The sequence below is a fragment of the Microcaecilia unicolor genome, chromosome 3, assembly GCF_901765095.1.
Source record: "Microcaecilia unicolor chromosome 3, aMicUni1.1, whole genome shotgun sequence".
NCBI classification, from domain to species: domain Eukaryota; kingdom Metazoa; phylum Chordata; class Amphibia; order Gymnophiona; family Siphonopidae; genus Microcaecilia; species Microcaecilia unicolor.
Window position 1 is genome coordinate 151,259,486 of NC_044033.1, and position 22,625 is coordinate 151,282,110.

Genomic DNA, 22,625 nt, shown 5'->3' on the forward strand with positions numbered 1-22,625 from the left:
GGTCATCTTTCCATTAATATGACATAGTTAACCTGTGATGCCACCGTGTCATGAATGGTGAGTTACTGTTTTTCCACTCATAGGCTATTCACATATTACCACTAGAAAAAAATTTACCATTATTTCTTTTTCATCCAGTTCCCCCTCTTGATCACACTTATCAAATAAGCATAGAATAGGGTTCCGTTGAAGATGATTGTCTATGTTTATGTGGGTTGCGTTCCTAACCAAGAACACATTTTTTTTTTAAACTTTGAATATTTTTATTAATTGAACAGGTTTGATATCATATGTACAACGATAAATATAAAACAACAACCACACCTAATGCAGAGACTATACATATCCAATAATTCGTCAGTGCATCTTCTTCACTGCAACTGAAAATAACTAAGAGCTCAAACTGGTTTCCACCTAATCTCTTAAATTGAAGAAAACCTTCCTTCCTCCCACCCTCCTCCACCGAGATGGAGCTCCTTAGCAACCATGTTCTACCCCTTATAGCCCTCCCCTCCCATGCCTCCCCACCCGGACCCCCTCCCTCCCTCTCCCCCTCGTCCCCCCTCCCGCCCATGCCTATTATACCTTTATCGTCCCTACCCACTCTTGTAGCCGAGCCCAACCCCTCTTTCGCCATAACTCCCCATCTCTGCGATAGGCTGTAAGTTTCTCCAACTCTATGAGTTGTTCAAGTTTCCTCTTCCACTCGCCCATGGAAGGAGGATCAATGGCTTTCCACTTCCAAGCTACCAGGCATTTTGCCGCCGCCAGGCCCCACCGTAATATTTTACTCTGTTCCCAAGATTCTCTTTCGTTTTGGAATCCAAGCAGACACACCTGTGGGCTACACACCAAAGAATCTCCTGTCATTTTTACCATAGCCTTCATTACTGCTATCCAAAAGGGTAATACTTGTGGACACGACCACCAAATGTGTAAGAATGTGCCCCTATCTTGTCCACATCTCCAGCACCGATCAGATACTGCAGGGTACATACGTTTAAGTCTCTCAGGAGTATAATACCACCTGGTAAGTACCTTATAAGCATTCTCTTGCACTAGGGCACATGTAGAGGCCTTCTGGACCTCCCTGCATATCTTTTCCCATTCCTGATCATTAAAGCTATAATTTAAATCCCTTTCCCATGCTCCCTTAAAGCTAAAAGGAGTGGAATCACTCCCTCTAATAAATCTATAAATCACTGAACTGGATTTAGGCACCCTCTGTAATATACCCCATAAATTCTCCAAACTCTCCTTTTCCTGTGCCCCTCTCCCCTTCCAACGCATTGCTCCCATAAAGAACTGGACCTGGGCATATGAGAAGAAATCCGCCTCAGGAAGACCATACTGCTGTCTCAATTCCTCAAAGCTTTTTATTTGACCACCCTGTAATAGATCTCGAAAGATGGAAAGACCCAACTGTTCCCATCTCCAAAATACCCTATTATCCTTTCCTGCCCCAAATTTCGGCTCCCATCGTATCCCCGCCCTAGTAGATATTCCCTCTCCATGTCCCCCTTTTCTCCGAAACTCCTCCCAAACCTGCAGGAGATGCCTTAGGAATGGGTTGTCTACCCCTACTAACCTGCCCCCCAGTCCCTCAGTAGTCCATAACAGTGATTTTAACTGCCTCCCTGGAAAGTATTCCTGTTCCACCTGACCTGCTGGCTTTAACTTTTTCCTTTCCCATTCTAGAATCATCTTTACCTGCGCTGCCTGATAATACCATTCCAACAGCGGCATAGCTCTGCCCCCTCTTTCTACTTCTCCCCATAGCACTTTCCCTGCTAACCGGGGATGCTTGCCCTCCCAGACAAATTTGGAAATCTGATATTGTAGCCGACGCAGCGTCCCTTTCGGTACCGCCACCGGCAGGCACTGAAACAAAAACAACAGCCTGGGTAGAGTGTTCATTTTTATTACTGCCATCCTCCCCCACCAAGACATCCACAACCCCTTCCACTGCGATAATTCCAACCTAATGAGGTTCGTTATCTTCCCATAATTAAGGTGGAAGAGTTTATTTAAATCCTTTGGAATCAGAACCCCCAGATATCGAATAAAATTTGTGGCCCACTTGAACGCAAATCTGCCTTTCAGAGTGGTTTCCTCCTCCCCTAGAAATCAAAATGCCCAGTATTTCACATTTATCTATGTTAATTCGCAACCTAGCATACCGTTCACACTCCCTCATCATCTCTTCCACTACCTCCAATGTCTGCCCTGGGTCTGTCACATACAGCAGCAGGTCATGTGCATATAAGGCTACACGATGCTCCGTCTTTCCCACTCTAATGCCCCGAAACTCAGGATGGCTCCGTATCATCTCAGCTAGAGGCTCTATATAAAGAGAAAACAACAGCGGTGACAGGGGGCAGCCCTGCCTAGTCCCCCGTCCAATTGTGAAAAATGATGTATATTGACCGTTGACCTGAATACAAGCTATTGGGGCTCTGTACAAAGCTGCTATCCACCTACAAAAATTTTCACTGATACCCATACGTCGCATCACCTCTCTCAGAAACTCCCAGTCCACCCTGTCAAGTGCTTTTTCAGCATCTATCGCTAACATCAGGGTCCCCGGGAGTCTCTGTTGCGCTTCCCACTGTAAATGGAGGGTACGACGTATGTTATCCCCCACCTGGCGGCCTGGAATAAACCCCGACTGGTCGACCCCTATTAACCTAGGCAATACCCGTCCCAGCCTATTAGCCAACACTTTGGCTATTATCTTAACGTCGACATTTAATAAAGAAATGGGACGGTAGGATCCGCATATAGTGGGATCCTTCCCTGGCTTTAACAGCAAGGAGATCCCTGCCTCCATCATTGAGTTCTCAAAGTCCTTTCCTTCCAGAACTCCGTTCCCCAGTCGGACAAGCTGAGGCCCCAATTCTGCGACATAACATTTAAAGAACCGCACAGTGAAGCCATCCAACCCTGGGGCTTTTCCGTTTGGGAGATTTTTAATTACCCCCTCCACTTCCCCCCTCCGGATCGGCTCCCCCAATCGAACTTGTGTAACTTCATCTAGTTTGTGTAACTGTATCCGATCAAGGAATGACCCCATCCCTCCTCTACCATTTCCGTCTCAACTGTGTACAATTGTTCATAATATAGCTGAAAGCTTTTAGCTATTTCTGTATCCCCATAATACCAACCACCCTTACCATCCTTTAATTTTTGAATGAGTGTCTTAACTCGCCTAGCCCGTAGCCTGCGCACCAGAAGCGCACTGGACTTGTTTGCAAACTCAAAGGTTCTCTGTTTCAACTTGGTTTGCATATATTCTATGTCTATCATTTGCAACTGTGCCAGCGCCCCCCGCACCTCCTTAAGTTCCTCCCCCAACTTCTTAGTAGGTTTTCTTTTATGCTATTTCTCCAGGAGCCCAAGGCGTGTATGCAGCTCTAAGGATTTTCTCCCCCTTTCTCTTTTTTTCCTCGCTCCCCATTTGATGGAAAACACCTCTCACCACCGCTTTCATGGCATCCCATAAGGACCCGTCCGATACTTCACCATTATCATTGAACAGATAAAATTCTTCTATTGCCCTCCTAACATTCTCTCTCACCCCTTCATCTCCCAATAAAGTTTCATTGAGTTTCCAACCCCCTCCCCTCTTTCTACCTTCTTTTTTTTTAACAATTTTTTTATTAATGAATAGTTGCAGATCACAAATGACAACCAAAATCTTTAGCTCCAATACAACTTAGCCAACAGTATATACAGTTTGGTAAAATAACATCAATTTCTTTTTCCTTAATACAGAAAATAAACTCTCTTCAATATAATGTGCTAATTATTACAGAAATAGAACATAGTTATTCAAAACATCCAATTACCTCAGATACTTTTTGATCCCCTAGTCTTCCCTTATCCCCCCCCCCCCCCCCCCCCCCATCATCGGTTCATGTCATAGCCTCATTAAATTCCCTTCCATTGTTCATACTCTTGCCATATTTTTTGAAATTGTTGTATTTGCCCTTTACGGATAGCTGTCAACTTTGACATTTGATAGAGATGGTGCAGTCTACCTTTTATTATCTGCATTTTGGGGACTTCCTTCTGTCTCCAGGCTTGAGCTAACGCTATTTTAGCTGCTCCCAGGAGATGGATAACCAGCTTATGGCAATGTATAGGGCTCTTCCCTGGGCGTGTATTCAGTAAGCAGTATTGGGCTTGAGCCGGGTATGTTATCTTTATCATATCATATATATCATGTCTAAAATCTCGGTCCAAAACCCCTGAACCTGGGGATAATCCCACCAGATGTGCCAAAATGTCCCTCGTCCCCCACATTCTCTCCAGCAGTCTGTTGTAAGCTGTGGATAGATTTTATGTAGCCGCACCGGGGTATAATACCATCTATACAAAATTTTATATCCGTTTTCTGCCAATGGCTGGGCAACGGCTGGCTTCAACAGATGTCTATACCCAGCCGCCCACCATTCCTCTGAATACTGTGTCTGGAGGTCTTCCTCCCATCGTCTCGTATAAAAACCTTGGGGCGACGAGAGGAGGAGCAGTGCTCTATATAGGCGTGTTATGCTACATTTCCCATCCCCCCCTCTCATCGCTTGCTCCAACCTTGTCTCAGTCAGTTCTAGTTCATCCCTGGCCCGTCTCAAAATGTAGCTCCTTAGGCAGACATAAAATACTAGGTCCCTTTCCTCTAGATCAAACTCTTGCTGCAAATTTTCAAAGGTTTTTATTTCTCCATTACTCCATAGCTGTCCCAGCCTATCAAGCCCTTTCTTGGCCCACACTGAGTACGTTCTCTCTTCTACCCCAAGGGGGAAGCCCGGTGCCCCTCGTATAGCCATCTGTAGAAAGTATTTTCTATCTGGAAACACCTTTCTCCTGACTTGGAGCCATGTATTTAGTAAGTGTTTGAGACCCACCGGGACTTTCCCTGCTGCTGCTAAGATCTCTCTTCCCGAACCCCATAATATGTCCCTCAAGTATCGGGTCCCCAGCCACGCTCTTTCCCAATGTAGCCACTTCTTGTTGTTCATTGGATCCCACCCCGTTAGAATCCTGAGTTGTGCCGCCTGGTAATATAGATAGAAATTAGGGACTCCCATTCCACCCTTTGCTGGAGTTTGAAACATCATACTCCTTCGTACTCTCGGTGGTCTCTTTCTCCAAATGTATGCAAACATTTTCTTATTTAGTTGTTGAAAGAAAGCTCGGGGAATCGGCAATGGGAGTGCCAAAAATAAGTAGAGCAATTTAGGTAAAAGCATCATCTTTACAGCATGGATTCTACCCAACCATGTTATTGTTAGGCCTTCCCATCTGTCCAGCTCTTCAAACAACTCCTTCAGTTTCTTTGGGAAATTTTCCTGAACTATATTCTCAATCCTAGGTGTGACCATTATGCCTAGATATCTGATTGCTTTGGTTGGCCATTGAAACGGATATAGTGCCTTCAACCTCTGGGCCTCTTCCTGGGGCATGGTAAGGTTAAGTATCTCTGATTTATTTACGTTTATTTTAAATCCCGACATCTTCCCGTATTGTTGCAATTCCTCCATCACCTGCCCAAGCGATTGTGCAGGGCGAGTCAATGTCATCAACACATCATCAGCGAAGAGCATAATCTTATGCTCTCGCTTCCCTCTAATTACTCCCCGTATATTCCCATGTTCTCTGATCTTGTTAGCTAAGGGTTCAATTGACAGTGCAAAAAGCAGAGGAGAAACTGCACACCCCTGTCTCGTCCCTCTTCCCAAGTTCAGCAATTTCGTATGAGATCCATTTATTTTTAACATTGCCATAGGGCTTGTGTATAGCAATTGCAACCACTTTAGAAATCTCCCCCCCATTCCTATCTGTTCTAGGACAGCAAACAGAAAGGACCATTCCACTCGGTCAAAGGCCTTTTCCGCGTCTACCGAGAACAAAATTACCGAGTCTGCCTCGTCAGACGCCTGCTGGATTATATGCAGCAGGCATCTGATATTATCAAACGTCTGTCTGCCCTCTATGAAGCCCGCCTGATCATCATGTATGATATGTGGTAACATTTTCTGTAACCTATTTGCAAGGATTTTAGTGAAGATTTTATAATCAATATTTAATAACGATATGGGCCTATACGAGCCACAGCTCAGGGGGTCTTTTCCCGGTTTCTGTATTAAGACTACTTCGGCCAGTCTCCAGGAGTACGGTAGCTCCCCTGCCTCATCAAAGGATGTTATTACCTTCAGCAATAAGGGAGCCAGCCATTTAGCAAACATTTTATAGAAACGCGCGGGAAAGCCATCCGGCCCTGAGGCTTTATTCATAGGCAGTTTCCTGATCACTGTCTCAACTTCTTCTAATGTCATAGGGTTTGATAGAGTTTCAAGTGCTTCCTCAGATAGTTTTGGGAGCCTGATTTCCTGTAAATATTTCTCTATATCTCCCTGGGTAGTTTCCTGTTCTGATTTATATATTTGGTCATAATAATCCCAAAATATTGTTTGTATCTCTTCTACTTGAGTTAGCAGTTTACCAGTGTTGTCATATATACCTGATATATAATTCCTCTGAGCTTGCTTTTTTAATTTGTTGGCCAGGAGCCTACTAGCTCTATTCCCAAATTCGAAATGTTCTTGCTGGGCTTGTTGCATCTGGTGTTCTATATCTGATAATTGCAATTCATTAAGCTTGGCCCTATATTGCTGTAATTCCTGCAACGTTTTTGTATCCGTCTGGTCCAGTTTATGAGCTCTCTCACTAAGTTCTATTTTTTTCGCAGGTCACTCTCTTGCTCTGTCTTTTTTTTGTTAGTATGGGACTACAAAGCTATTAATTGACCTCTTAGGACCGCTTTCATGCCCTCCCATACGTGAGCTGGGTGTACCTCTCCCGTGTCATTGTACTTTATATATTCCATGATATAGTTTTCTATTACAGGTATATTTTGTGGATCTAATAGCAGCGCCTCATTTAATCTCCAGGGCTTTCGCCTTTTCTCCTGAGTATCTGATTACATTGTTAATATTACCATAGAGTGGTCTGACCAGGTACATGATTCTATCGCCACCTTATCTGTTTTGGTTCTCATGGTCACATCCCCCAACCAATAATCGATCCTCGAGTATGTGTTATGTGCGGGTGCATAATGAGTATAGTCTTTTTCCAACCCATGAGTGTCTCGCCATAGGTCCATGAGTCCCCATCTTGCCATCCATGCCTTAAAGGCCGTACGTTCCCCTTTGGCATAGCCTTCTGCACCACCCGAGTTATCTAACTTTGGGTTAGTCGTCAAATTAAAGTCTCCTCCCACTAGCAAATTGCCTTTGACATGATCCCGGAGGACCCGCTCCAGTTCTCCCAGGAACACCTTTTGACCCTCGTTGGGTGCATAGACGCACAATAAAGTATAATACACATTACATTTAGAGACTATCAGCAGTAGATATCTGCCCGCTTTATCTTTAATTGTTTTATGTATTATCCAAGGGTAAGAACTCGAGAGCGCAATCAAAACCCCTCTTTTTTTTCTTATCTTCTATACTGGATGCACAGATTATGTTGGGATATTGTTTATGCTTTACTAGGTATTCATGCTGTCTTTTGAGATGGGTCTCTTGTAGAAACACCACGTCTGCCTTTTGGCGCAGCATTTCTCTGAACATCTGCTTACGCTTTTGCGGGGAATTTAAACCCCGTACATTTATAGTAACATATTTAAACATGGCAGTATGGTAATGTATTATCTAGTCCACTGAGAATCTTATCATGTACCAAGATGATACTCCCTTTTCCCTCCCTTCCCCACCTTCCTCCCCCCAAAAACATATTACCCCAAACGATTTCAACTTCCCCACCCTCCTCCCCCCTCCCCCCAACCCTACCCCATAACTTTGGCATCCGAACCCAAAGTTAGGTCGGAGCTTACAAGGAGGGACGTGACCCTCTTGCCCTCTTCCACCTCCAATTTCTGCCAAACATTAACTCTTCTCTGATAGCCCTCTGAGCAACCCGGGCATATTATATTCAACCCAAATTAACTTTTCAACCAAATGCATACAGTCAAACAGCCAACCAATTCCACTCGCTTCCCCGAGTGTACCGTTAGCATTCAGCCGGCCATACTTCATCCAACCTCCCACAATCCGATGATCTCTCAGGTAAGGCGACCCGCTGACTTCTGGCGTTGCAGACGCCTCTGGCCTACTCTCTGCCATTTCGGGTGGGTTCGCTGACCTTGGACTGGCCGCCCTCTTTCTACCTTCTAACCCTTGGAGTCTGATCCATACGGGAGCATGGTCAGAGACCTGGCAAGTCTCTATCTCTGCCACTTCTAACAGATGCCAGCTATTGCGATGAATCCAGATACTATCTAATCGGGCGTATGATTGTGCCGTATAAGAAAAATGTGTATAATCTCTTTGTGTCCCATGCAGCAGTCTCCACCCATCTACCACTTCACACTCCTTCAGAAATGACAACAATGCCTTGCGCCCCCCCACCCCCGCCTCGTCCTCTGGAATGATCCAAATCTGCATCTGGGGCAATATTAAAATCACCTCCTATTATCACTTGACCTTTGATGAAACCATGAAGCTCACCCTTCAACAAATCAAAAAACTGTTTCTGGCCTTCATTTGGTGCATAGATGTTAATAATTGTAATTTCTTCACCCTGTAAATGCCCCCTTACTCCCAGACAGCGACCGCTCGAGTCTCAAAATTCCTCCTGTATGCGCAGCCCACAGATGTGTCGCACCATAATAGCCACCCCTCCAGCCCTTCTAGGGTCCCATCCCTGGTGTGTCAATACTTTCCGATAAGACCTATGTCGCAACAAGTGCACATCCCTTGGTCTCAGATGCGTCTCTTGCAGCATTACCACTTCCCATTGCAGCCTATTCAGTTCTTTAAACACTCGGCTACGTTTCCCCTGATGGTTCAACCCATTTACATTCCACGACCCCACTTCTAAGCCTTCCCTCCCCTCCCCCCTCCCTTTACTGATCCTTTAATAAAAGGGCCAGCAAGAACACATTTTTTTATGGCTGGCCAAATGCTTTAAAACTCACTACCTGTTGAACTGTGGACACTTACTCAACTTTTGCTCTTCAGAAAGCTCTTAAAGGTATATTTGTTTCAGCAGGCATTTCATAGCATGAAGAAGAGGCGATTTGTTCTCATCATTTTATAGAGATAGAGTTCTTCAGGATGACAGTAGGATAATGGCTCCTTTATGTTTAGTTGATCTGAATTGCTTTTGAGTGAGTTTTGTGATGTCTGTTTTTACTAATTATGTATGTTTTAGCTGTAACCCACTTAGACTGTAAGATAAATCAGGTTGTAAATATTTTTAAATAATAGTAAAACATTCAATTTAATTAGAAGCCTGATGAATGATGTTTTAAAGTTTATTGTGCTGACATCTTAATAGACATTTGGAAGGAATATAGACAAGTAAAGTTAGGAGTTGAGATATGTTGCCTACTCTTTGTCTAATTAAATGTTAAAAATTGCATATGCAGTCAGAGAAGGTGTGGGCAACTGATCTGAGTTCACATGGTAAGCTAATCCTGCCTCAGTATGTGCAGTTAATGTTAGTCTAGGCATGTTTAACTAGCTAGTCAGTCATCACACCCATTAAAGGCTTGGGAGAAGAGCCCAGCTTTCACCTGCTTCCTGAAGTAAAGGTAGCCTTGCATTAGTCAAAGCCCTTCTGGGACCAAGTTAACTGGTTGACTGGCTGGTGTCACATCACATGGTTTCCTTTGTAAGGGTTTAGAAACATGATTGTAGATAAAAGCCAAATGGCCCAACCAGTCTGCCTATCCGCAGCATCCATTATCTCCTCCTCTCCCTAAGAGATCCCAAGTGCCTGTCACATGCTTTCTTGAATTCAGACAGTCTCTTTCCACCACCTCCACCAGGAGGCTATTCCACACACACACATCCACCACCCTTTCCATAAAAATGTATTTCCTTAGCTTACTCCTGAGTCTATAACCGCTTAACGTCATCATATGATCTCTTATTCTGGAGTTTTCCTTCATTTGAAAAAGGCTCACCTCTACATTAATGCCACAGAGATACTTAAACATCTCTATCATATCCCCTCTCTCCTGCCTTTCTTCCAGAGTATCATACAATGTAAAGGCTAATTTCTCAGTGTAAGACTCATTCACAACCCAGAATAATCCAAATATGTCCTACCATCAACAGTTACAGTAATTTAATCCGGCCACCTCAGCGTTGCAACTCACTGGCTGACTTCAAGTTCAATGGCTGTGAGAGTTTACAGCACCCACCTCCTCATCGATGTCGCGAGCAAAAATGAAAAAGAAATTTCAAAACCGTCCAGGAATATAAAACCTTTCAAATTAAAATGATGAAATATTTTGGCACCCACCAGACAGGACATAACAAAGATCTGGGTTTCCTATCACATTATAAATGATAAAATTATATTTCTTTGTCACCCTCTAATCATCCATCCCGTTTCTCATCCCCGCACCTCTACCTTTCCCATGAGACTGTCATTGGAATGCTTCACAGATATATTCTGGTGCGTCACCATTTGCTAATTTCTGAATTTCTGATCTGAAGAAGAAAGGGTTACCTTCAAAAGTTCATCAAAGATGTATTTAGTTAGTCCAGTAAAAAAGGTGTCATCTTATTTTCTTTGAGTTTTATTTCTATTTATCACCTTTAAAACTAAAGAAGAAAACAAAACATTTGAAAGTAAGATGACCAAATACTTTCAAACATAAAATAACCCATAGACCCCTAACACAAATTTGTCCGTTTCTTAGTTCACTCATTTCTGTGAAATTGTGATGCATGAGAATTAGGGAAAGGATCAATCCTCTGGCACATCAGGGGTTCCAATAGTCTTTCCCTCCCATCAAAACATTCATTTAAAGGTGCAGCATAAGCACATACACATATTCTGAGTGTTTAAGGCTGCACACCCACGGTTGAATTTCTTAAACACAGTGGAGTTTTGAGTGTGAAACTGAAAGGACGGTGTAAGAAGAGAGAGAGAGCACAAGATTTGTAGGGACATGTCATCAATCTGTGGGCCTGCATAGGAAGATTTTTGATGAGTCTGATCCACTCTTGGATTCAAAGTGACTTCTGCTTAACAAATGTAGGGCTCCTTTTACAAAGCCACACTAGCGATTCTGGGGTGACAAATGCGACGAAGCCCATAGGAATTGAATTGGTTTCGTTGCATTTGCCATGCCAGAATCACTAGCGCAGCTTTGTTAAAGGAGCCTGTAATAAGGTGTCACTGGTGACTGAACCAGCAAAAAGCACTCTAGTTTTTGGAAACACTTTTTATCTTGCACTTCAAGCATTTAGACTTGTAAAACCTCCAAATCACTTATTGTGACCAGATAAGACTGCATTAATCAGTAAAAAAATGTTTTGGAGGAGGTCACGTGACGCCATGCTCAGGAGCGGTTGCTAAAAACCCCGCTCCTCCCAGCCCACCACTAATTCCTCGATTTTAAGCATTTTCGACCTGCTAATTTGGCTCACTTTGGGCTTCCTAGCTACCCTGAAGTCTAAGGCGTGTCTGGATACCAATTTTCTCCCTGCTTATGACTGCGAAAGGAGTGCGAAAAGAGAAGGAAAAAGCGCGGATGGGAGAAGACAAGATGGCGGCCCCGGCGAGCCCGGCTGCTTCCACAATTGGCTCAAACTAGTTGGCGGCGGAGGTTACGGGTGCCATGGAAATCCTGTTCGATAAAAGACTTAGCCCTATAGATAATAAACTAGAGCAATTACAAGAACACATGGGACAGCTTAGTAAAGATTTTGCGGAGTACCAGCAGAGACATGGGATCCTGGAGGACAGAGTGACCAAGATGGAGGAGGAACATACCCGGCTGCTAAAATTGATATCAGGCTACGAGGAGAAGCTCGAGGAGCTAGAGAACCGATCCCGTAGAAATAACTTACGCTTTGTGGGTTGCTGGAAGAGCTGGGAGACACCGATCTGCGAGGGTTTCTGGAGAATTGACTGAAGAAGCAGCTGAAGCTCCCGGCTTCCGTGGGGGACCTACAGGTGGAGCGGGCCCATCAGGTGGGCCCTCATCAACAGATTACAACGAGACTGAAAGTGGTGATTTGCCGGCTATTTAACTTTGTGCACAAATCTGATATACTACAAGCTTTGAGGAGTGGTCAAGAACTGAGGTACGATAATATTAAAATCTTATGTTTCCAGGACTATTCTGCAGCAGTAGCGCCACAATGGAGGCGGTTCTCACCGGTGTATTCAAGACTCTTTGCTCTTAAGGTCCGATTTGCCCTCCAGTATCCTGCCAAACTAAGGGTGACATGAGTCTGAAACGAAGATATACACTTCGGTAGAGCAAGCGCAGGAGTTCCTACAATCTGTTGAAGCACGTTTGTTTTGAGGTGGGAACCTTGTCTCCTTAATTAAGATGGCCGCTCGAGATGAGGGAGAGCAGGTGAGTTTCAGATAGAGATACAAACCTGCGTGGAGCGATTTTCTTTCATTGACCTGATAAGATCTGAGGGAGCCAGAGACTAACCTGTGAAAGACACTAATACGTGAGATTTCTAAACTGGGATATATCCAGCATGTGTGAGGTTTTTTTGTTTGTTTTTTTCACGGCTATATCTATAGCTGGGGGAGCCAGAAGACAAAACGTGAAAGGATTTGTACTGTGGGACTGTTGAGTGGGATCTGGTATTATGGTACATTGGTCTGTCTCCCCTTAAAGACATAGAGGCATATTTTCAAAGCACTTTGGGAGGCTAAGTTCCATAGGTTTCTATGGAACTTTGGGAGGCTAAGTGCTTTGAAAATGAGCCTGATAATGATATACGTTGGAGCCAGAAGCCAAATCATGACAGACTTTGCAATGTGAGTCGTTTGAGCTCCTTCCAATGAAGACTTTTTTTTTTTTTTAACATGGCCAGAATTATAGCTGTGGGAGCCGGATGTCAAAAAGTGAAAGGATTTACAATATGGGACAGTTCAGTGTGATCAGGCTTGATGGTGCGGAGGTCTGTTTTCCCTTAAAGATATAATGGTATATGTTGGAGCTGGAAGCCAAATCGACAGGTTAAAATGTGGGTCTTTTGAGCTCCTTCAGATGGAAAGTGTTTTTGTTTTTGTTTTTTTCTTTTCTCTTTCTTGATATGTTCTTCGGCAGGTCGTTATATCTGCAGGTTGTATCTGGGAGGAGAGGGGAGGGGTGATGGGTGGTGTTGAACGTGACGGTTCCATACAGGGAACCAAAGTAGAGTCTAGAAGGGGGATTGGGGGTAGTAGGGGAGTAGAGGGGACTAGGGAGGGGAAGGGGTGGGAGACGGGGCTGGATAGAGGGCTAGGAACTGGGAAGGTATTTCATGTGTCTGGGGGAGAATTGAGAGGGTAATGGACTTAACAGAGATCACAAGAGGCATTGGGAGGGGGTGTAGGCTGGGGCGCCTCCTCCTTCATATATGGAAAGAATGTTTGGGGAAGAGTAAGTCCAGTGGATGGGGTGCGCTCTGAAGATAGTAACCTGGAATGTAGGGGGAATTAACTCCCCGATTAAACACTCAAAAATTTGCAGCACCTTCAGCACCATAGAGTTGATATTGCCATATTACAGGAGACCCATCTGAATGCCCCAGAACATGCCAAACTTAAAACATTGTGGGTGGGAGAGTGTATGTCAGCCGTGGGAGAGTGTGTGTCAACTGCAGCCCAGGGAAGAAGGGAGGGGTTGCCATTTTGTTTAGGAAGGGGGTAGCAGATGAGGTTAGCCCTCTTTTTATAGACCCAGGAGGGAGATTTCTCTTATGTGAAGCAACAATAACACAACAGAAGTTATTAATAGGGAATGCATATGCCCCTAACCAGTATGATCGCCAATTTTATAAACTAATTACATCTCAGCTTATGACTTGTGAGCCGAGAGCCACAGTGGTGGGGGGAGATTTTAACGCAGTAATGGATCCCACTCTAGATAGGTTTTGCCCTGCAGGATCAATAGCCTTTGGCCTGGATTGGCCGCTGTCGTGGACAGGATGCTGGGCTCGATGGACCCTTGGTCTTTTCCCAGTGTGGCATTACTTATGTACTTATGATGGTAGGGGGCTACCCAATCTGTGTCGGCAGTTAGACTAAATTGATGTTTGGCAAGTGCTACATCCGCAGGAGAGAGATTTCACACACCTGTCTCGAGCTCATTTCACTCACGCTCATATTGACTATCTGCTGGTCTCAAGACAATTTTTTGGGTCAGTAGTTAAAACATACATTGGTCCCTATGCAATTTCAGATCATGCCTGGGTGGAGATGGAGTATGTACCGTCCAGGTCTTTGGGGCAGGGTCGGCATTAGATCTTTCCAACGGAATTATATAGAGATCAGGCTTTTCAGGCCACACTACTTAAAAGTTGGAAGGATTATAAAGCCCATAATGTGGAACATGAGACAGACCCTGTCCTTTACTGGGAAGTGGCAAAGGCTGTCTTGACAGGCGAAAATAGTAGCTACACATGCCATAGGAGGAAAACCAGGATTCAGTGATGGGGGTCTGAAGTGATATTGCACAAACCCTACCCCGTTTCACACATATCCACACACACACACACACACACACACACACACTCTCTCTCTCTCTTTTTCCAGTATGCTTAGAAAAGGAAGGAGGTGACACTGCAGGTAATTCATGGCAGTTCAGCATGTCAGCTGGTACATTTTGCCTGACTTGGGAGCAGACAAGCAAGCTTCATGTAAATGGGTTCAATCTGCTCTTTCCTCTTGCTTCGAGTATATTGTGGGAGGGAGATAATGTGCTGCAGGTAAGTTGTCAGCTGGTACACTTGGCCTGTTCCACAAGGTTTCTATGTAGGATTAATATAGAGCACCAAAACCACCCTCTACTGTAATTCCCTGCTCACACTATTGGGTAACATTACCTAAAATGCTCCCAAAAGCTGCATGTAAAGCAGCCAGTCCTTCTTTGTCTTCTGATGGGTGCAAAGTTCAGTTGTTGCTTACTTATGCATTAGTGCTATATACCTTTTAAGTGTTTGGGGGGGGGGGGGGTGTTCCCCTTTGGATATCCAAAATTGCAGTATAACGTTTCTAACCTGCAATATTGCTAGATGTAGGAGTTTTCACTTCATTGGGAATAACCAAGTACTGATAGATCAAAACTTATCTCCCAAGAGCAAAGTGGAATAATTTCACTCTAGAGGGGTCTGCAGAACACCTTTAAATATAGTTAACACTTTGTTCCACAAGGTAAGTTTTGGACAAAAAAAAAAGGATGAAGCAATGTCCCAACCTGTATATGATGCTTAAAACATACATCAGAATCCCATATTTTCATCATCTTTCCCTACCATTCCTACAGGTGATAAGTGTGTGTGAAAGACTGGGGGGAAAAAAAACCTCATATACTATGACCAACCATCCCTCGAGTGATAAGTATGTGAATAAACAAGTGTGTGTGTCTCAGATAAATTGCCCTACCTGTCCTTTAGTGAGAGTTTTTTTTTTAGTCTTTAACACACACTTATCACTTGTAGGGATGGTAGATCACAGTATATTAGTTATTTTAGTCTCTCACTATTTTCAATAAGAGTACAGTAGCACCTGTTGCCTTCACAATGACTTTTTATTTCACTGTCAAATACCACAGATGGTCCTGTTTTATTCTGTTTCTTATGAGTTGCATCCTGTACAATGTCTTTTTGATATATCTTTTATATATATTTATATGATTTTGTGTAAATGTTTATATTGTGTCATATTTATTCATAAAGACCCCTGATGAAGGCCTGCGCTCCGCAACACGGCCCGTGTCGGGTGCATCTTGTCAGTGCGCACTGGCTTTTGGGTCCAAATGTATCATGCACCACACACTATTGGAATGTAGTAACTCTGTTGGACAACACTCTGATAATATATGCAACATTTGCCACCAAACTATTGGGGACCTACCCCATATGCTGTAATTAAGTCTTTGCTGTGTTGGGGAGAGCAAAGTTCTGACAGTAGTATGAAGTTTCAGCATGTGTTTGTGGTGACATTTGTGTACTTCTGTATAGGTCATGAAGCGGATACGTTCTGAGCAAATTCAGATGGCAGTGACCTGCTACCTCAAACGTCGACAGTTTATGGATACAGATGGCCCCCTGAAACAAGGGCTACGGTTGTGCCAGACTACGGAAGAGATGGCAGCCAATCTGACAGGTATTTTGGCTCATGCTGTGTGTATTTAGTAGCCTGGCAGTTTCAGTTTTAGGTGCACTGATATCAAAGTAGTTCTTTTAGGAGGACTTCAATGTTGCTGTTAAAAATTCTTCTCTTAGGATAGTATGAATTGTCACATTCAGAATACCACATTTCTAGGTTTTATTTACTACTAGTAAAAAAGGCCCGTTTCTTAACGCAATGAAATGGGCGCTAGCAATGTAATGATTTCCTGCCATTAATGTTTCCACGGTTGTATTCTGAATATAATTGTTGTTTACATGTGTAAGATTTCTTTATATACAATATTTTTTGTGTAAACTGTGTTACAATGTGGTAAAAGATTTCCTTGTTCGGGCCCTTCAATCAGTTTAACAATCACATCAGAAGAGCTCCTTACTCGTGAGAATGCAACATACAGTTGCCCATGTGAGAGACTGAGAGTGACAGTGTTTTTTACAGACAGTGTAAGAGAAAGATACACAGAGTGATTCAGTGTGTGTGTGTGATGTGTGTGAGTGACAAAGTGATTAAATGTTTGTCTTCCCTTCCATTCTCCACTGATGTTCGTACCTCCCTGTATATGATTGTTTGTTAGAGATTCAATCCACTCCACTTCCTTCCTCCAAGTTCCGTTCTATCTGATTGGTTCTTCGTTGACAGTGAGAGCCAATGAAATGCTGAACTACAGACTTACGAACCCTACACTGCCACAGTGCCAAGGAGTCAGCTTCACAATGTTGGAGGTGCTTTTTATTATATAGGATTCTGGCTATTTTGTTTTATGTTTGTTTTATATATACTTGAAATTTTTTTTGTTTCAGTTGTGGTGATGAGTTTATTGACGAGGACTCTGGTTAGCACATTTCATGATCCTCACTTTTCTAATTTGATGAAATCGTCTTGGCAACAAGGTTAAAATCAAACTTGATATATAAGCAAAAGAAATCCAAAATGATGGATTTCTTTCCTGTATGTCAATTGAGTTTCTATGAGTTATACCACAGATAACTGATGGTCTGGGCTCAGCTAACAAAGCCAGAAGAAATTCACTAAAAATGATTACTGTCCATAATAAATAATGTTCCTCTCCTTTATGCCAGCTTAATCCTGTTGCCAAACTGCAGAGTTTTCTTTTGTCACTATACATGAGAACCTTTAATTCTTTGTTAAACCTATATTTTTTTCTTTATATCATAAATCCATAGGTCTGGGACGTTTTTGTTAGAATTCTGAAAAACTCAAAAGGCAAGAAAATTTCTCCCTTAAATGTTTCACTCTTATATGTCACTAACCACAATAAGATGAAAAATGGGTTGCACTTGCAATGTTTTCTAGAGTTTTTGGAAATCCTTAAAGTCAAAGGTCTTAATTTTGCACAAGTTTCTTCAAATAAATTATATTTTTAAAAAATCATCAGTAACAAAACCCAATTGTGTAGAATAATGTGATATGGATTTAAAACTCAAGGTAGTATCATATTTACTTGTGATGTACTTAAAATTGATAGTGTTATTGCATAGTTATCATTTATCTCTTAGCATGCTGATTTCACGTAAACCCAGATTACCAAGTAATAACGACCTCTCTCCACACATCCTATTTTTCTTTTCTTTTTATTTTACTAACTTTATTAGGTAAATCAGACACCAATGGATATATCATGTATAAATAGCTATAGACACAGCTAAACATTTCACCCTCCAGACTACCCCATGCCACTGCTTACAAAGCCTGTAATCTGTGGGGTAAATCTCATTGTACCAGTTCAATACAGTATGTGACCCTTTTCAAAAACAAGCATATATTAAATTCTAAACCAGAACCATTAAGTTGGTTACACATGTCTGTAGTTGGCTTAAACACTTTTCCAAATCAAGGAGAGATAGTCCAGAATTTTTCGTGTATCTCTGTGCTCGTTCAAATCATTGCTATGTTTCCTTATTAATCCAGTTTCTCCAGAACTTTTTCCACCCTCGTGCAAAGATCTCCCTTTAAACTGTGCCATAATCTTTTCCATAGAATGGACTTCTCATACTTTGTCTACACATGTTTCAGTGCTCAGTGCCCTATTCTACTTCAAATGGACAACAATAAAAACTTGACTGCTACTGATAGCAGCCTAATCAGTTTATTGCTCAGCCTCAGTACCCTACATATGGTGTTAAGAACAAACTGCAGTGCTCAAAGTACTTCAACTCCCAGTGTCCTTTTAACAATGTCTACCACTTGCCTCCAGTAAGCCTCAACTATTGGACACCCTCACCAAATATGTAATGTCGAACCTATCACCTACAGACATGTCTTCCAACCATTGAGTGGGCAGTTGGAATTTACTTATTTCATTTGTATCCTGCCTTTACCCAAAGCGGGTAACAAAAGAACATACATAGAATTTAATAAAACCAATAGAACACAACAAAACATCAATAATCTTACTGCAACACATTTCCAAATGATTAGCAAAACAAAATAAACAATACATTTTCTGTAGATGTTCAAGGGTTAAGTACCACCTAAATAATACAGATAGATGCCTACCTTGTATTTATCTGGATACCAACACATTGCAGCTCAGAACATATCTGAACTCCCTCTCCTATAGTCTCATGTTTATACCAATAATCTACCAGTTTCCCTCAGGTTAACATACCATGAAGAGAGCCAACATTTACTAAGTCCTAACCACATTTCATTCTCTCCACCCACCTACCCCTAAGCACAGCTTCTCAATCAGATAAGTGATATACCCAGAGCTTATTTTACGTCTTTCTTGCGGATTTAATGTTTTACCTGGAGGTTAGCAGAGTAATATGCTTGCCCTGGTTTATAGTTCTCCTTAAGATTAAGCCCATCCTTTTGTTTTAGCCACTCCCATACTTTAAGACCTTCTGTGCTAACCTGGAGACACTCTCTCTCCCCCCCCCCCCCCCCCCAACCTTGGTACAAAGTGTGAAAAGTATCTAATATGAGACACTTGAGTGATTAGATCACTAAATGGATAAGAGTTCTTAGAGTGTATTGATGCCAGATCATCCTCATCTGTCCCTGTTTTTGAGAAATCCATAGGAGGTGGTCTACGAAGAGCTTTCCAAACTCCAACTGTTTGTGGTCACATATTGCTTGGGTGACTGAAAAAAAGCAGCTTTTACTTTATATGCCTTAAAATACCACCCTAGGTTAGGTACTTTAGGCTCTACATTATCTTTGCAACAAAAAGTATTTTTGGAACATTCAGTGACATCTTGCTTAATAAAGTCTGGAATATTCCACTTTAAAGTAAAGTATTCCTTGGTATCTTGACCAGATATCCTAGTTTTACTTGGGTCTCCAGTATATTCAAATGTATCTCATGCATATTGTGGTAATCTTAAAATCCTGACTGGCTACATGTATTATTTCCAGGTGAGAGTTAAGAATTTTACCTCCCTAGCGCTGTTCTCTGAGCATCAGAGGGAATAGAAAATGACCTCATTTAAATCCTTTTGACTACATTAGCATGCGATTAGCACTGATTGCTGCCGAGCTCCTTGTTTCCTGTGGTAAGGGCCTCTGAGCATTGTGTACTGGCAAATGCGAGTGCTAATCCGGTGCTAATGACCTCTAGTGCCCACTGCCAGTTATGGTCCTCAGAGGTCAGCGTTGCCTTTTGTCTGGTTCTGGGTTCCTTTCTTTGTCCGGGATCCACTTCTCAGGGGCAGTAGGTTTCATAGCACAATAATACAACACACAGGTGTGGCTTGGAAAAAGTTATTTTATATAGAAATAGGCCTACAGCAGGGCAGAAAGATATTACAGCACTGCTTCAGTGTGTCTTAGGGTATGTCTGTCAGTGAATGAGTATCTATCTTCTGTCAGGACTGAGGAGAGGGGATGTGTGTAAAATGGCTCTCCTAGAAAGATGGTCTGCAGGTATGATGGGGTGTATGGGTATGGGTCTGAATGTGTGTGTGCCCCCATCCTTGGTGTGAACATGTCCTTTTTTCTCCCTGAACTCTCTTTTTCTAGCATATTCCTGTGTAATAGTTTGGTTTGTTCCTGATTACCAAGGAGGTGTGTATTCCTTTGAAGGCCCTGTTCTCAAAGATAGCCTGTCTGGCTACCCTAATTAACTAATCCCTTCAGGCATAGGAGCCAACTCTGTGGGTGGTTGAGCACCCCCAATTATTGAGAAGCTTCCTTGTATGTGTCCAGGGAGGGGTTATTTTCACTGGGCTTAGCACTCCCAATAATTTTGAAAAGTTGGCTCCTATGCCTTCAGGCCAACTAATCTCATCAGGCCAATCCCATCAAATAGAGAGACATCCTATCTAATTATAGTGACATCACCATGGATCAGACTTGGGGGGAGGGGGTCAGGACTGCTTGCAACATCTCCCAGATGCATTTGTCTGACATTCTGAGTAGGCCTTGAAGCCTCAGTTAAGTTAACTTTCAGGTTTAGGGACTTGAACTGATGCTGACACCCACGTTTTCATCTCGGCATTGGGGCACATGTCATTCTAGTTACTCTTCAAAAGTAAGTATTTATAGTTGCTAGTTACTTCTCAGCTTAAAGTAATTAGTTACAGTACCTAAATTACTTATTTAGGAAGGTAATTGATTACTGATTACAATTACCTGCTTTGAGTAATTAATTGCTTTTCCTTTACCAGTGTGAATATTGCATATTTCAAGAAGGTTTGACTAACTTATGCCAACCACATCTTCTGTCATGTCATGTTGTGCTAGTTACTCATCAAAAGTAATTAATTACAGTTACTGGGATAGTGAATTAGTAGTTAACTACTTTATTGATTACAGTAAGTAGTTACTAGTAACTCAATATCACTCAACACTGTTTAAACATGAAAGGCAGTACACCTGTAATGTCCTCTATGGACATTCTCCTTTCATCCTTAACAATAAACAGTCACAGTTTGAATAGGTTCTAGTCCTAAATGTATTACAACCCAACTAGGAAGTGGAAACTGTACAAAGCAGATCGTTAATAAACCAAAATATATTTTATTAATACGATAGAGATAAAATATGCATACAATAGATAGCCCGACACAGGCCGTGTTTCGCCCAACTGGGCTGCTTCAGGGGCTAAAAAAGATAATAAATGAATAATAAGAAGCAGATCTAAACATCTAAATAAAAAACATATAACAATAATATAATAAAATTGTAAACCTTTTTTTTGGACTTCTATAATATATATTTGTTTATGCATGTTGTGTATACATTAACCACCTGTGATCAATATACATGATTTTTACAATTTGAACTATGAGTCTGTGGGATTTTGATATTATAGATTTTAATACTATAACCTTTATGTGACCATATTTTCAATGTCATTTGGCTCTCAATGGTACAAGCTCACATTTGGCTGTATTTTTAATGTTGTTTCTTTTAAATTTATATAATTTTCATGTTATCATTTTATTATATTATTGTTGTATGTTTTTTATTTAGATGTTTAGATCTGCTTCTTATTATTCATTTATTATATTTTTTAGCCCCTGAAGCAGCCCAGTTGGGCGAAACACGGCCTGTGTCGGGCTATCTATTGTATGCATATTTTATCTCTATCGTATTAATAAAATATATTTTGGTTTATTAACGATCTGCTTTGTACAGTTTCCACTTTGGAGTTTGCAGATCGTCTGCCCCTTTGTTTTCTTGGTTACAACCCAACTATTCTGAAAAATCAATGCTTCACCCTCTCCGCTCTATTTTTCCCAGTTGTGATTATTGGAGCCTGATGAACAAACCAGATTTTTCCAATACCACCACCACAGGTTTCTATAACAAACCAACTTATCATGCAAAAAAAATCAGAAATTACATCCTATTTATTTCTATCAATTTTGGATTCACAAGCCTTCACAGGTTCTTCTCAGTTTCCCAAAATCAACCAGTGCTGTTTCTGAAGGTGCATGACAGCTCTTCTAAATATCATATCCCGTCCCACCCCACCTCTTTAATTCCTACTGATGCAGCAGCAGTCACTGAAATAAAACGGTCTGACATTCAGTGTGTCTAAGAAGAAGAATAAAGGGTATGGCTGTTTGCTCTGGCCCTGTTACAGGCTTGCCCTTTCACTGACCTCTTTGGCACCAGCAAATGATGTTATAGGCATGGGAGATAGGGATACGGATCCCTGTTGCTCTCAGCACTCTTGCAAAAGTCAAGTCATGCTACAGGCATGCCTGCCAAATGATTCTTGGCACACATCTCCTCTGACAATCTCCCTCAAGCTCAGAGAATGAATGCTCTACTGATTGTCCTATCCCAGAGCAAGAAGAGCAGAAGGCTGGGAAGGAGTGTATGCTCCCTTTCCTATTCTTCCACTCCCCCCTCCCCATCACCATTGCCCAACTGCAAATAAGGTATATTGAAACACCCACACAGATCAAAATGCAGCTTAGCAAGGA

General features: G+C 42.2%; 1 protein-coding gene across 3 annotated transcripts in view; it reads left to right on the forward strand.

Annotated features, from left to right (window-relative positions):
* Positions 1–22,625, forward strand: part of TAF5L (TATA-box binding protein associated factor 5 like) — a 79,450-nt gene that overhangs the window by 15,306 nt on the left and 41,519 nt on the right. For all 3 annotated transcript variants that reach the window (XM_030196476.1, XM_030196478.1, XM_030196477.1), the window contains exon 3: positions 16,056–16,200. In XM_030196476.1, the coding sequence (XP_030052336.1) occupies positions 16,059–16,200 (142 nt within the window). In that variant the 5' untranslated portion in view covers positions 16,056–16,058. The remainder of the gene's footprint in view (positions 1–16,055; positions 16,201–22,625) is intronic.